The 14982-nt window shown below is 40.1% G+C and overlaps 1 protein-coding gene and 1 long non-coding RNA gene across 15 annotated transcripts in view; one reads left to right on the plus strand and one right to left on the minus strand.

Moving 5' to 3' along the window:
• map2 (microtubule-associated protein 2) overlaps window positions 1-14982 on the plus strand; it is an 84195-nt gene that overhangs the window by 40660 nt on the left and 28553 nt on the right. For 11 of the 14 annotated variants that reach the window (XM_069154582.1, XM_069154568.1, XM_069154573.1 and 8 more), the window contains exons 4-6: window positions 5614-5877; window positions 13352-13441; window positions 14640-14714. In XM_069154582.1, coding sequence (XP_069010683.1) covers window positions 5667-5877; window positions 13352-13441; window positions 14640-14714 — 376 coding nt within the window. In that variant the 5' untranslated portion in view covers window positions 5614-5666. The remainder of the gene's footprint in view (window positions 1-5613; window positions 5878-13351; window positions 13442-14639; window positions 14715-14982) is intronic. The other 3 variants (XM_069154574.1, XM_069154581.1, XM_069154571.1) reach the window with 2 other exon arrangements.
• LOC138201248 (uncharacterized) overlaps window positions 1-14982 on the minus strand; it is a 68465-nt gene that overhangs the window by 13050 nt on the left and 40433 nt on the right. The window lies entirely within an intron of this gene.

Consider the following 14982-nt stretch of genomic DNA (forward strand, 5'->3'; position numbering starts at 1 on the left):
TGTTGTTTTGTACCGATTGTGCCTCATTGGGAAAATACTGATGATAAAAGTAATATCACTTCACCCTTCCCTCCCTCGAAAGTTACTGTCAATGTGCCCTTCAGCAAGGCACTAAACCCACAGCCTTTTAAATACTGTGGCTCAGTGGATGACAACAAGCCCTGTGGTTGTACCGGTCAGCTGACAGTATAAACTTCTTAATACACCAGAGGGATGACAAATAAATGCAAAATACTTGCCGGCGAATATTTCACATAAAAGCTTTTCATACCAGCAGCGATGTTAATTTGTGACAGTTATTCAAAAGAAGGTTCAAATAAATTCCCACCTGCTTATTAAAATTATGGATTCAAAATTGCAAAAATATTATATTAAAAGTATTACGCTATACCGCTGTCTGTGGAAAATGTCAATACTGCTGTGAGCATGAAAACACAGAAACAGTCAACCATGATTCAGACGTCTGGACAACCAGGCAGGCAACAGGGTTTTGTTTGGGAATATTTTGGGTTCAGATTTGATGTATACTTCTTTACTTTGTTTGCTTTTTTTCATCAACAGAAACTATAAATGCAAGAAAGAAAACTCTTAATATTAAATATATTTTCATGGTCTGCCCATCTGTCCATCTCTGAATAACCCACTTCTTTTCTGAGCATCAGTTTTTAGCGTGACAGTCAGGAGAGGAAAAGTACCGAGTGATCTATTCTGAGGACACAGTGAAGAAAATTGCCTCTCACAGCAGCTGTAGAGAGTTTTTCAAGTTTTCTGATCCAAAAAAAAAACAATAGACTTTTTTTTCCTCATTAATGCTGTACTTAAACGTTACATAAAACTTAAAAAAAAAAAATGCCGCACATGTACTAAATTATTTTCATCACCTTACATCAAGGTGTTGGAAAACGCAAATTTCCGGTGTTTATTCATTCCTGTAAAAGGATCAGTGTGCCAGAGAGATGTGAGTGAAAGGATGAGACAGGATTCAGATGTTAAACACTTTCAGGACGAGTAACAAAGTTGAGCTGCCGAGTGTAGCGCGCCCACAAACGATGGACGTAACACGCCTTCGCTTGACACTATGAGGCAACTGCTACTTATTAATGTGCACTGTAACACAGATCCAAATGTGAAGCAATAAGCGCAGATCACAATTGCACTGTACATATGTACATGTTGCCGAGCAACCACTTTAATCATATTAGGATTATAAATATCTCATGCAAATATTCAGCCTCCTTAGCAACTAATTAATGTTCTTGTCGCTTGCAGCTTCTTTTTCTTTTAAAACACTGCTGTTGTGCTCTTGAAAAACACAAAGCTTTGTAGAAGCATAATGTGTGTTTATGGTTTCATTTTACCGAATTATACTTTTAAGCTGTTACAAAATCATTGTAGCCTCGTCACTCACCACGTGATTGTGCAAATGTAAATCATGTGAAAACCTTTCCACATATTTTCCGCATGTTATTACATGTTGCAACATGAGGTAAACATCTGTCAGTACGTGTGATCACAAGTGTCCAATGTGAAAAAAGTGGGAAACTCGTGTTTTTTCTGTCCACACCATTTTAATCGATCGCCTCAAAACCTGGGTTGGCATCAAAGACGCTGCACTAAGCTGGTTTTATTCTTACCTTTTAGAAAGAACCTTTCTCTTGCTTCTTCACCTTTGGATCTAAAATGTTTAAAATTTGCATTTGATATTTACAATTAAGTCAAGCTTTTAAAAGCAGGTCAGGAGTATCAAGTGCTGGGGCTTTGGAAATGTGGTTTTGACCTTTAATCGTATTACAGAAGGTTCTCCTGGAACGCTTTAGAAAATTATGTTGAATATGATAATATTATGACAAAGCAGAATACACATAAGTTTGTGTCTGTCTACAAAATATGTTTTCCTTTAAATGTTCATGAAAACTGATGGCTAATGTCATTAATTATATTATTCACAACACAAAAACATGATAAATGATTGAACATAAATCAACAGCTGTAGTGTTTGGATCATTTAAAAAAAAAAATATGACCTATTATACCTCAACAAAAATTACTGAAATTACAGTATAACACTCCCTGTTGACATTAAAGAGTGCCGAGCTACTATCCTACTTTGTAAATGTCCAGTTGCAGCGGTGCCCAGTTGTGCTCTTCTCCTCACTATTTAACTCCATTGTTCCCTGACATAGAGAGAGTACCTATCAGCATCAACCAACCCCCTGGCAGAGAGCCACAGGCTTTTTGCCAAGTGCAACAGACCTGCTGTCTACTGAGACGCCGACGTCTCACTCTGTAATATCACCATCGCTGGACTGTACATTATCCGAACAATATATATCATTTAATCTACAATTGTCTGCTCATCACTTGTCCCCTTCACTTCCTTTCTAAACAGATCTCGACAAACCTTTTTGTTTTTACTTTTCTCTTCTTGCTTGGTGAGATCAACCCTCCCAATTTGCTCTTGTCTCCTGGGCACCCACTGCTGCCATTTTTACATCAGACTTCGGGCCAGTATTTTGTCCTAATGCATGTCATGTTGTTTCGTAGGGAAAAATCCCTGTAGTGCGCTGCAGCCCAGTTTGTCTTTTAGGCTGATGAGACGAGTTGTTTCACATAAGTTATGCTAATGTAGACTATGGTCCCAGTTGTTTTCGTTCAGGCTTTAACCCAGAAGGTGGTGCTGTTTCATTCATCCATGCAGCACACCCTTGTGCATAAACATGCACACCGAACGCTAAACGCTGGCATCAGCATCTCGACAGGCCTCCAGGAAGCAACACCACACATTCCCTTCCCTCTGCTCCACATGAACCACTGACACCCTGAGTCTGGCCCCTAGTCAGGATGATCTCGTCTGGAAATCGGCCACAGAGCGCAAAGTGACCTTCATCATCAGACAGACAGCACATAGACATACCATCAGGATATCAGCCTCATCTCTGTGTTTAATATTAGAAGTACTCCTCAATGGAGGCTTGAACAGGGACACAGTAGGTGAACACGTTACAAAAGAGACAATGAAGGGACAAACCAAAATATACTGCTGTGGCTTTTGGACACAGGCAGAAGGAGTGTTTTTTTGTAAAGCCGTGTTGTGTGTTGTGGAGCCTTTGTAAAGGTATCATTCACACTTTATTCTACCATTTATAAGACATCATCGCACAGTTGTGCTTGAGTCCCCCTTAAGTGACAGCACTGAATGTTACAAACACTGATAATTATGCAAAAGTGTAGCTACGTTTGTAATGTTCCTCTGAGGACACTAGTTACACCTGTGTTTTGGAAAATTAAAAATCTTAACAATTATTTCATTTATTGCTGAGCTATTCCTTACTCCCCTACTGAGCTGAAATGAAACGTGTGCACTGGAATAACATAGCAAATATTGGACGTAACTGCGGTTCTACGAGTATGTTCAGTAAACACAGCGACCTCTGTTGGCCGTAGTAATTATGATGGTAGCAATGGAGGAAATCAGATCAGATTAGAGTCTGCATGGGAGGAGGTGGATGGAGGGATCTAATAAAGTACTTTCACCCATCTGTGTCCCGTGTGAAAACAACAATATGTCAACATTAACTTATCTTGATCTGAATACTTAAGTTAATTTACGTATCGATTTAACTATTGTAATGTATATTTCGTAACTTAGGTGATGCTCATATGCAATTTATGTTTCTACTTATCTAACCCAGACTATGACCTTTTCCTAAATCTAACACATTATTTTTGGTGCCTAAACCGAACCATCTCATAACCATGTTAACCAGCATGTTTTTTATTGTTACCGTGACAATGAAGGGCCGGTGTGCCTGGTGCTGGTACTCCAACAGTCCTATACGCCCTTGATAACGACCCAATAAGCCCAATAGTAATAGATGGAGGAGGACCCTTACCAGCCACTTCTTTGTTCCCGATAATAACTGATGACAGCCAATTATGGGCTGGCAAAATTTGAATCGGATGCTCATGTCCTGTACATAACCTCAGTTGTCCATTAATGGGTTACTTTGACAATATATGAACAAAAGATTAGATGTACACTAATTTCTATAATTATTTGTGTTTATTTTCCTCCTTAACACAAGTATGTGGACATCATTTATTTCAGTCTTTTAACATACTCGCACAAACTGCAAAGGTACCCCCCGGGTACATGGGCTCCACCCTTTTCTATTTTATTCTTTTCCATCCTGTACTACTCTCTTGGTGGGTGGACAGTGAGCGGTAGTATTGAATGAACTGTGAATGCAGTGACTAGTGCTCACTGTAGCAGTACCTTGGTCTCAGGCTACAGTTATTGACTCCTGTTTTCTCCAGCAGACTTCCCTTTATCTCTGGATCTCTGTGGACTGCAGAGCTAAATGACAAATTGCTCCCTCACACACACCATTTTGCACAACTACACACTCTATTCTGCAAAAGCTTGAAGTGCGGCCGTCCACAACCTTCCTGTAAAAATCGCCAATTCCTTTTCTGTGTTTTTTCTATGTTGTGTTTGACTGTGGGCTCACAGTTGTCTTTTTCTGACCGAGCCCTTTGTTCATCTCTGCTTATGTCCATTTACAGTAAAACTGAATTGTGCTTTTATTATGAGAGTGAAGCTTCCTCAAATAGGCATCAAGAAACAGAACAACATACAACAAAATACAAATATTCATGATAAGAATATCCTATCCAACTCAATTATCCACACAAGAGCATAACAGCACAAGTTAAGGACTTTACATACACAACCTTCTTCATTGATTGTACACGACATCAAACCCATTTATCTCCTTCCCCCACCTTCTGCCCAATACTGTCCAACAGATCATTGGTTCTCACTGCCTGTCCCTACCTCAGGCGATAATGTGGACTGATCGATATTTTCTCCCTTTTGCTTCTGTTTGATCTCCTCTCCATTCGCTCTGATCGAGCATCTACAATCAGCATGAGATTATGCTATATATATATTCATGTAAGCCCCACAGTTTTTGTACCCTGGTGGTCAACACTGTAAAGTCCATGTTGGACAAATCAAAATATCTTCTTTCCATTACAAGTGTTTGATGTACGTCATTTTTGTTCCTGGAATATTTGCCATTGGGTTTTCACATAATATGCTGCAGTGGTTATCTGACTCAAACTATTTGTCTAACATTGGACTGGGTCTTGTCCGATTGATTAGCACCCACCTCAAATCCCCACAACCCTGCCTGAGTCACAAAGATCCAAGGTCTGCTCTGTTCACTTTATTATTTCCATCTGAGCGACTGGCTGTATGAGTCATTACAAAGACACACGCACAAATCAATAGGGTCTCATCCAGTGGTTGTCATCTGCCCGCTGACATCGAAGGACAGTATTTCAAATAACCACCTACACACAAACTCACAAAAGCACAGCTGCACTTTCAGAAATGTTGACAGTGAAGCTCAGTGGAGCGGCAGCAGGGATTATTTACTGACAAAAAGAGATTTGTGAATGTGACTGATGCAGTGTGTCCTCGAGCCTCCTCCGGTCCACACACCGTTCTGTTCTCCTTTATGTAACATTGCTGTCAATAGGACAGACATGCAGAGTTTTGACCACGCCTCGCCTTTTCTCATCCATCTATTTACGTCTGTCTCCCAGAAGGAGACACCCTATCCCTCGCCTGAGCTCCCCGGCTGCTAGCTAGCACCAGCATGGCAGACAGTCGACAGCCAGAAGACGGGACCCCGCAGTGGGACACATCAGGAGGGCAGGAGCCTGGTGGCACCCATGGAGCCAATGGCTTCTCCTCTTCAGCCTACAGGACCTGCCAGCCTGGCGGGGCCCAAGTGGCCACAGCCCCCTACTCCGCCCGGGAGAACGGCTTCAATGGGGAGCTGACTGGAGCTCCCGCTATAACTGCAGGTAATATGTCCTTATCGTTTTTTTCTGTTTTACCTGTCATCAGAGACATCTATTTACATTTTTTTTATAGTTATAATTCAGATGTGCTTCTATTGTAATCACTGGAGAAAAGGGGCACTTTTTGCAAAGCTGTGTTAAGGGATGATTTACTGTAAATCAACCCAATTAACGCAAATTCAACTCACCTCTGTAATATTTGCTGGAGCTTGCAACTCAGCACATTTCTCTACAATACACAGTAAGCATTTCCAAACAAAACTTGTTTTATCAACAAAAAAACCTCCTTGTTTACAGTGATCATCATCACAACAAAGCACATGCTGGCTGACTGTAGAAAATGACAAAACCTAACGTGACAAGGTTTATAGGCGATGTGGTCTTATCGTGAGAATTAGTCTGCCAGTTGTTGCACTTCCTGGCATCAATCTAATCACACAGTGTGTTAAAATACCTGAGTTTTATACACCGTTGCAGTTTTAACAAAATGCATACAGTGTATTTTGAATTGATATTTAAAAAGAACTTAAAGCACTTAAAACTCTTTCTTCATTAGGCAGCAGTTTAAAGAAAATTAAGTTTAAGTTGCAATTTTTTTTGTTATTTCCTGCACTTTTACTGTGAAAAACTCCCATATAACTGCAAACTACATTACAATTTTTTCAGAGAAAGTCATTAAAATTAAGCATTTTTGATTGCAACTAACAAAAAAAAAAAACCTTTTGAGAAATCCTGGAGGAACCAGGTCAGAGGCATTATGGTTTATGGGTTGTACATACATATATATGTATGTCTGTCTAATTGATGAGTATTTGTCAAAAGTCAGTGTGACCTCACAAAATGTAACTTAAGAATGGTCATAACGGAATAATTATTACGTTAATTATGAAAAAATATCATACAAATACCAAAGAAGATAACATGAGGAAGTAATGACATTTTATAAGCAAAAGGTCAACCTCTCCGTGACATCAACATGTTCTGCATGAGCACTTTTCCGGTCGTCATTTAAGGCCATAACTCAGCTGATTGCGTAGATGTTTTGGGCAGACAGGTTGAAGATGTGTGAAGGTAGGTAGTTACTTTATTAATCCCCAAGGGGACATTTTTTGGAAGCGTCCATGTTTAGAGTTTGTTGCATCTTTGCAGCAACTTTGTGTTCTTTCAGAATCAGCTTTATTGGCCAAGCATGTGAACACATTTAAGGATTCGTTCAAAGTTGTCACTACGTGTGTTACATGAGTCTGGACAGACATGCATGTAAACTGAAACTTGCCTGGTTGGCAAGACAACCACGAGGCAGTAATTGTAGTTTGTATGTGTGTCCTGTGTGGGTTTGCATCACTCTGATTCCTCACTAGAATCACATACTGTTATTAACAATGCTATAATTAACACATAAAATCTGACTCTCTACCCCATACTGCTCCTACCCTCCAGCCCCCCATCCTCACTCGCACCCTGGAGACAAGACTGATAATGTACCAATCATGTAACCATGGCAACAACTCCCCTACAATTTACTTTGCCAGGGCTCTTGTTCTTTTCGGCTTTAGCTTGCCACAGACAAACCCATTTAGCATGCAATTACAAGAGTGCAATTAACCTCCGATCTCCCGATTATTGAAGCCTGACTAATAATATTTGTTATGGCTGATAACAGTGTTTTTGTGTGTAGCTGCCCGTTGCCCTCAATGCCCGGTGTCGTTGAGTCTTGATAACATTTTTGAATAAGGGACAATAGTTCAGATGATTAGGAGATTAAGAGATCTGCTGCATCAAAGATTTCACTTTCATGTTTCAAAATTTTTCTGAACTGATTATTAGTTGAAAAACCTCTCACTACTGCATTATAAACAGATAATAACACCCCATTTAATGGTCAAATCTGACTTACTTAGGAACTATGAAATGAAAAACTATTCCGAGATTACTTTTTATATGAATAAATACAATTTTAATGTAAAATTATATTTTGGATAGTTAGCTCTTTTTATTTCTGAATCTGCATTATTTTGCTTGCATACAATCAAAAATTTTCTTCTGTTCAGAGAATCCAAATTTCTCAGGGTCACTTTTGCCACTAAAATTGTGATCAGTTTGACCAATAATATTTCAACCTGTTTCATACCATTCTTTTTCTCTCTAAGTTCTGTAGCGTAAACTCAACAACTGTCCTACAAATGTAATATGGATCATTTCTTTATTTTTCTTTCTCTAAGTTTTGTTAAAACATTTATCAAATAATAAAACTTTACTATCCACATTTGATAACACATTTTTCAAGTCAGCGTTGTGACATTGCTGTCCATGCATTGCGCTCTAATAAAAATTAAGCCACCTTTTAGCCATTGGGTCGACATAATTAGCAACTGCCAAGACCTCATGTTCCCCTTTTATCTCATTATTAAAATATATCAAAGAGCAGTGAACAGCACCATTTCAACTTCAATGACAAGCTTGAAAATGATGTCAACAAGAAAACAACTTATTTTTCTGAGAAGGGAAAAGCAAGGATGCAAGTTGTTGCCAAACAATTAACGTTGTGATTTCAGCCTCATCTCAGCATTATCTTAGAAAATATATATTTCCTTTAAATTCGTCCTCCAATGCTCTGAAACATTTTGGCCAACCTGCATGAAAGGCATGAATCATAGACATAGACACATCATCGAGAAAAGGCTGCGATCATGAAATCAGTTTAAGGATTTTTCAAAAATCAAATGGCCAACAAATATTTAGATCATCACGAGAAACACAAGAACATTTTTCTAAAATAATGGCTAATGAATAAAATGGTCGATATGAATTTGTAGAAAATGTAAATTGCCTCAATTATTTAGACAAACTCCTTCACTCCTTCCGCTTTTACAGACAGTAATCTGTAATAATGATAATAATGAGGATACAATGTTCAATAACTTAATCGTCTGCATAAAAATGACCCATTCTCTCAGCAGCTGTGTCGTAAAAGCTGTCTGCAGAGCATCTTGTCAGCATACATTAGCACTTCTCAGGAGCAGGGCAGTGTGTGTGTGTGTGTGTGGGGGGGGGGGTAGAGGGGAGGGTTGTAAGAGGGGCGGGATGGGTGGCAGAAGGGCTGATGCTGGCACTTAGTGCGCCTTCTCTCCCTGTGAAAAGCTCTTCAGACAAACAAGAACTACTGAAGCACGAAATTACCCTCTTGACTTTCCTTTGAAACAAAGTTGAAAAAGCCAGTCAGCCATGCTGGAAGTGGTCAAGAGAATGAGATGGAGAGAGGAGAAAGAGAAACAGAGTGAGTTCATAGAAAGAGAAAGAATGCACAGGTTTGTTGAGGGTTATTCTCGGGAGTGGCTGGCTTGCATAAATCAAAGCCGCCCTGGTGTTATATTAGTGATATTGCACTGACTGATGTCTGTGTCATTTAGCTGACGCAAGTAAGTGGGCATAGTGTCAACAATCCTGGGCTAGATTTTCTGTTGTAAAAGTCCCCCCATCTCATCAGCCTAAATCAGCATGTTTAGCAGTAACAGGGAGGTGATTTTCCCAAATTAAGCTCTAGTGTGAAGTATGAACACAAACAAAAAGTGACAAATCCAAAGTTTGAGTCTGAATCTCTGAGACGTACCGAGCAAAGCTGAAGTCTGACTGAAACAAAGGGAATAAATTCTGATTTTTTTTTTTCTTTTTTTGCAAAAAATATTTCATACAAAACACACAATTGATCATATTTGTTTTTGACAAAACTATTGGTATTTTGATGTGCTAAAGGATATAAAGGGAATATGATAACGTTATTTACAAGTATTTTGGAGTACAGCACTGAATTATCTTCAAAAATATATATATTTTTGTAATACCCCTATTCCTACTCTTTGTCAAAACCAAGTGCTTAAAGAAGCAATCTGTAAGATGTTTAGTTTAAAACATTCAAAAATGTACTAAACTTACCCACAGTATCAGCAGTATGAGCAGTATGAGCAGAAATAGCTGTGTTGATGTTTTGTTCGAGACGTCCAAGTATTGCAGGGATATCTCCTGAAGTTAGCATGCTAACCAGTTAGCAGGGAACATTGGTCTGGATAGAAAGGACTGAATATGTGCTGGACACTAAGGACTTTGGCATTCTTATCATGCAGATAATTATAATATAATTATCATAATTATAAGATAAAGATGGCTAATTATGAGCTACCAAGTCACAATTAAAAGGAAACATAAATATGTTTGGCTCGCTTCGATAAAATAAAATCATAAAATCAGCTGCCTGAGGCATGTGTTGAATTAGATGTGACAGCCTGACATTTCATCTTTGTTTTGAAATTAAAAAAAATAACTGCCTATTTTCTAACAATATTATCTCCTACTTATTACATGGATTGATATCATTTTATTCTGAAAAATAATTCTAAATATTGATATTATTTCAGCAGGCAAAAGTCTGGGCTTTTTTTTTTTTTTTTTACATCTACTCAGACGAACATCATGTATCAGAAAAATATTGCAGCCATCATTTCCTATTCAGCAGTGGCTGATACGTGACATGTTTCTCGCATCTGAATTACATATGGACCCGAGTGACTGGCCCGCCAGTCTGTTGCCATAGCAACCACTTGCTTTACACATTTTGGGTGCCCGCTGGTATCATACCACACATCACTCCTGCTCTCTCCGTGCCCTCTCAGTCCTGCTGTGTGTGCATCTGTGTGTGCGTGTGTGCGTGTGCGTCTTGCGTGTGCGTGTGCGTCTGGGTGTGTGCGTGTGTGGCTGTCTGGTTGTGCTCTGTATTGACTCGGGGCTTCGTAGTCGTAGTCTCTGCTGAGAGAGGGAGCGTACCCAGCTTCAGCCTGCCTTTTTATACAGGTAATACACACTTTTACTTTACTAAGAGCTGATGCCTGTGAGTGTGTGTGTGTGTGTGTGTGTGTGTGTGTGTGTGTGTGCGTGTGCGTGTGCGTGTGCATGTGCGTGTTGTTACTGGTTATTATTGATGTAGGTGAAAAGATGCAGTGCAATCGTTCTGTAAATTGACGCAGCTATTTGTGCATGTGATTTATTCTGCTGTCAAAGCCAATGACAGGCAGGCTGCTATGTCATTTGACATCACTCTGTCAGAGAATCGCTGAGACAGCCAAACAAGGCTAGTCTTCATCACTGCCAGCTTCCTTCATGGATGTGACAAGAGCTTTTTTTTCTACTTCTTTGGTCATTTGTGAAAATCCTTGAATTCTCAGTGAACCCAGTGCCCTCGATCTTGCACTGATGTGGAGTTGTTTTCTTTTGTCCACTGAAGGATTAAGCATGAAGCCCATTTTAAGAATAACAATGGAGTCATCCAGCTGGGATTTTTTTTTTCTTTCTTTTTTTCATTCCATTTATTATCTCCACAGACAACTTGCATAGATTTAAAAATTCTGCTTTTGCCCTTTTTAAACATGAATATATTTAATGTATTATGTGTGATAAAGAAAAAAAAAATCAAGAAAAGCCTTCATTCTCTCTGTGTCACCAACAATACAACTAGAACTGGAACTCGGTGCCGGGACTACAGTTTAGGGGGCGCTAGTGAGCCATTTGGCCACGCCCACTCTCTAGTTTTAGCATTGTATATACTAAAATACATAATTTTTCGCCAGGAGAAACACAAGTGCCAACTTTCATGAGTTTTTGAGTATGTTAAAGCTACCAAAAAGGACATTTATTTTTAAGAAGAATAATAAGGAATGAGAATAATAATTCCTTGAATAACAAGAGGGCTTTCGCACCATTCGGTGCTCGGGCCCTAATTACCATCTCGCAGTTATATGCCTCCACAACCGCAATCCTTTTATGTGTTTACATGTTGGCCAATGAAGCTCATTGACAGTAGACAATACTTAAAATGTAGGTATTCTGCGAATTCCAAAACATGAATGCTTTATGAAGTCGCTGTAACCTTTGAACACCAAAATCTAGTCAGTTCATCCCTGAGTTCAAGTGAACATTTGTGCCAAAATTCAATAAATTCCCTCAAGGTGGACCGACAACCTCAAAACATAATGCTTTGGCCGTGTCTGTGCCGGGACAGTTGGTGGGTAATTAAAAAAAAAAAAACATAAAGCAGGAAATACACCCTTCTCAAGCACAGACCCTCATTGAAACTGTTGTCAGACTAAAAGACGAAACCACTCACAGACATCTGCAGGGTTATTTTACCCCAGGTCTCGGCTTTACGGCTGTTGTTTGGTGTTACAATCATTACGTGGGTTTGATGTGGACAACTCTCCTTTATTTTTTCCATAATAGAAGAAAGTATTTTGCTTGGAAACACTGAATAGGTGGTACACATTTATTGCACTTCGCTATTGAAAATGGGAAATGGCTGCTTCGAGTTGGTGAGTGGGCTGTGTTAAGTGTTCCCGGAAGAAGTGTGTGTATGTGTGCTGTTGCGGGTGTGTGTATGCCTGCCAGCTTGTTTGTGTTGATGTGTGGGTGAAGTTGGATAGAGAAAAGGTCCTGAAACAGCAGCAGTAAAAAAGCATCACACATCCACCCAATCCTACATAACCACTGTTTCTATGCAAATGAAGGCTGTGATTAGGACTCTGCAGTCCTCCTGCATGCCAGGCAATATTTAGACTGATTCGTACACGCAGGCACACAGATACAGCACAAGCTTAAATGCGCAGAATAATAGGCCAGTTCAGTAAACAGTCATCTTTTAATTTCCTGATTTGGAACAAAAGCCTATTTCTACATTGAAACACAAACATACTGAACTGTCACAGATTTACTTCCTTTAAATTTGAAAACTGTTTCCTCTTGTTAGGTTCAGTTACGTCCTTTTCTGCTGGCCTGTCCTTATTTAGAACCTGCTGCCCACCAGTGTGAGACAACAAGATAGTGTCGACAGCCTCTAAACATTAACATTAGTGAGAGTGTAAATCTAATATGGCACAAATGAACTATTTTTAAGAAATTACATGTTTTTAATCTTATTTTCAGTCTGTAATTTGGTGGTTTGGACGATGTGTTTCCATGGTGACACTCAGCTCGCACCAGCAGCCCTGGTATTGCTGCAGTTCTGGAAACAATTTCAGCCTCCTCACGCTGCCTTTCATCTCAGATTCTGAGTGACATGATTCAAGAATTGAAGTGAAGGGAAATGGATTAAGGGTTAGACTGCTTTTGTTTTTTGAGAATTGTAGTAATTTGGTGTTTTTATTTACATTTTTGAAAATCCTTTTAAATGGATTATGCTGGACTCCAGCAACACCCTGCTTTATATTATTACACCGTTTTAAACTGGAAGCTGCCCGGTACAACCAAAGCATCCTGATGCACTCAAGCAGTATCAAGTAGAGGATTCAATGCATCTTTTTCTCCAGCCAGTCCCGGGTTTCTAACCAAATCAGTTCCTTAAATATGTCCAATCTAAATCACCCCTTTTAATCATTTATAGGAATAAAATCAGCTTTGACCTTGTGTGTCTGTTTCTTTGACTTCCCTTGGTCAGAGCAAGTGTCAGCGCGGATTGTGCAGGAAGTGACGGCAGAGGCAGTGGCAGTACTGAAGGGAGAACAGGAGACTCAAAAGCTGCCATCAGGTGAGACACAGTCACATACTGTTAAGGGTCACTAGAAGAAGGACCCAGCTGCACAATACTAAGGCAGGAAGTCAAGGAAAAGAGAGTTTTACCCACAACAGGCTGGCTTACAAGACATAAGGCAGTCCAACGAAAACACAAGATGCAAGCTGAAGTAGAGCCTAAAAACTGCTCGCGTCCAAAAACACCAACAGAAATAACCAGGCGGATAAAGAACAGAGGTCAGGTAGACTCCACACAATCGAACATAATAATCTGGCAACTGGTAGGGGAACAGGTGGGACTATATATACACAACTGCCTTGTGGCAAAACAAGACACAGGTGGGAACAAAAACCATCAGTTGTAAAGCACACACTGACACTAAAGAGGGAGGATGCCAAAATAAAACAGGAAGCGATAACAGAGTCTAAACGGGGATTGTGACAGTACACATCAACACATTCACACACGCTCTGCTCAGTAGTCACCATGGAGGAAATTATATTTTCTGGAGCTGGAGCCTGTCCCAGCAGCACTGGCTGACAGGCAGGATACACCCTGGACAGATCTCCAGTAGTTCAAACACCTACAGGAAACTTAGTGTCAACGCTTCTCACCTAACCTGCTTGTGTTTAAACAAGTGGGAGGAAACCACAACTCTCCATTATTCTGCCATCCCACTGTTGCTCACCTGATGTTTAGAGGGCAGTCACACCAGGGCACACTGAAGTCATACACACAATGCGTTTTATCATTATTTTATCATGAGAACGCTGCATATTTACAGAGTAAACAATCATCTGTGGTAAGTTTACACCAAGCTCAGTGCAGCAGAGACCGAGAGGAGACAATAATAATCCCCATCTTCTAAACATACAACTGGATGCTGGGGTTGCTAGCTGCTGAGATCAGTCTCAGCGAGGTGCTCAGGTTCATAGAGTGTTGATAACCCTTAGAAGACCGTTTTATTCAAAAGAGTGTTAAAAACATATTGCAGTAAGTAGAGTTTATTGCAGAAGATCAGTTATCTTCCTTCATCTTCATCTTCAGCTCATGTTTTGAGCATCTCTTCACCTCAATAGGGTTTTGTCATGTTGGACGCTGGCTCTACTTGTGTAGCTCTCAATGTTATGAAAATGAATGGCAGCGGTCCTTTAAAATATGTGATCTGTGTGACTATACTCTTTCCTCCTCTTCCCTCTGCCTCCCTTCACAGTTGAAGACACTACCAATTTGCCTCCCTCCCCTCCGCCCTCACCTGCTGCAGAGCACTTTGGCCCTCTGGAACAAGGTAGGCCAGGAATATAAATATCTATAGAAGACTATGTCTCTAATGGACGTGAGTGTGGTTTCCATCTTCCCCTTGACTGTAGCCTCTGGAGTTTTGTGATCACCAACACATTGGGGTGCTGGTGTATGTATGGCACTGGGAGTTCTCTCTCTCCCCATCCCCCAACCCCCTGTCTCAGGACATGTCCTGCCTCCAGGGGGACAAACCACACATTGCTACCCATTCAGGAAACCTATCAGAGTTGCTAAAAGCAGGAACATGTCCTCCT

The sequence above is a fragment of the Embiotoca jacksoni genome, unplaced genomic scaffold (assembly GCF_022577435.1).
Source record: "Embiotoca jacksoni isolate LCO1_2020_lvr unplaced genomic scaffold, fEmbJac1.0.p SCAF_2, whole genome shotgun sequence".
Lineage (NCBI taxonomy): Eukaryota > Metazoa > Chordata > Actinopteri > Embiotocidae > Embiotoca > Embiotoca jacksoni.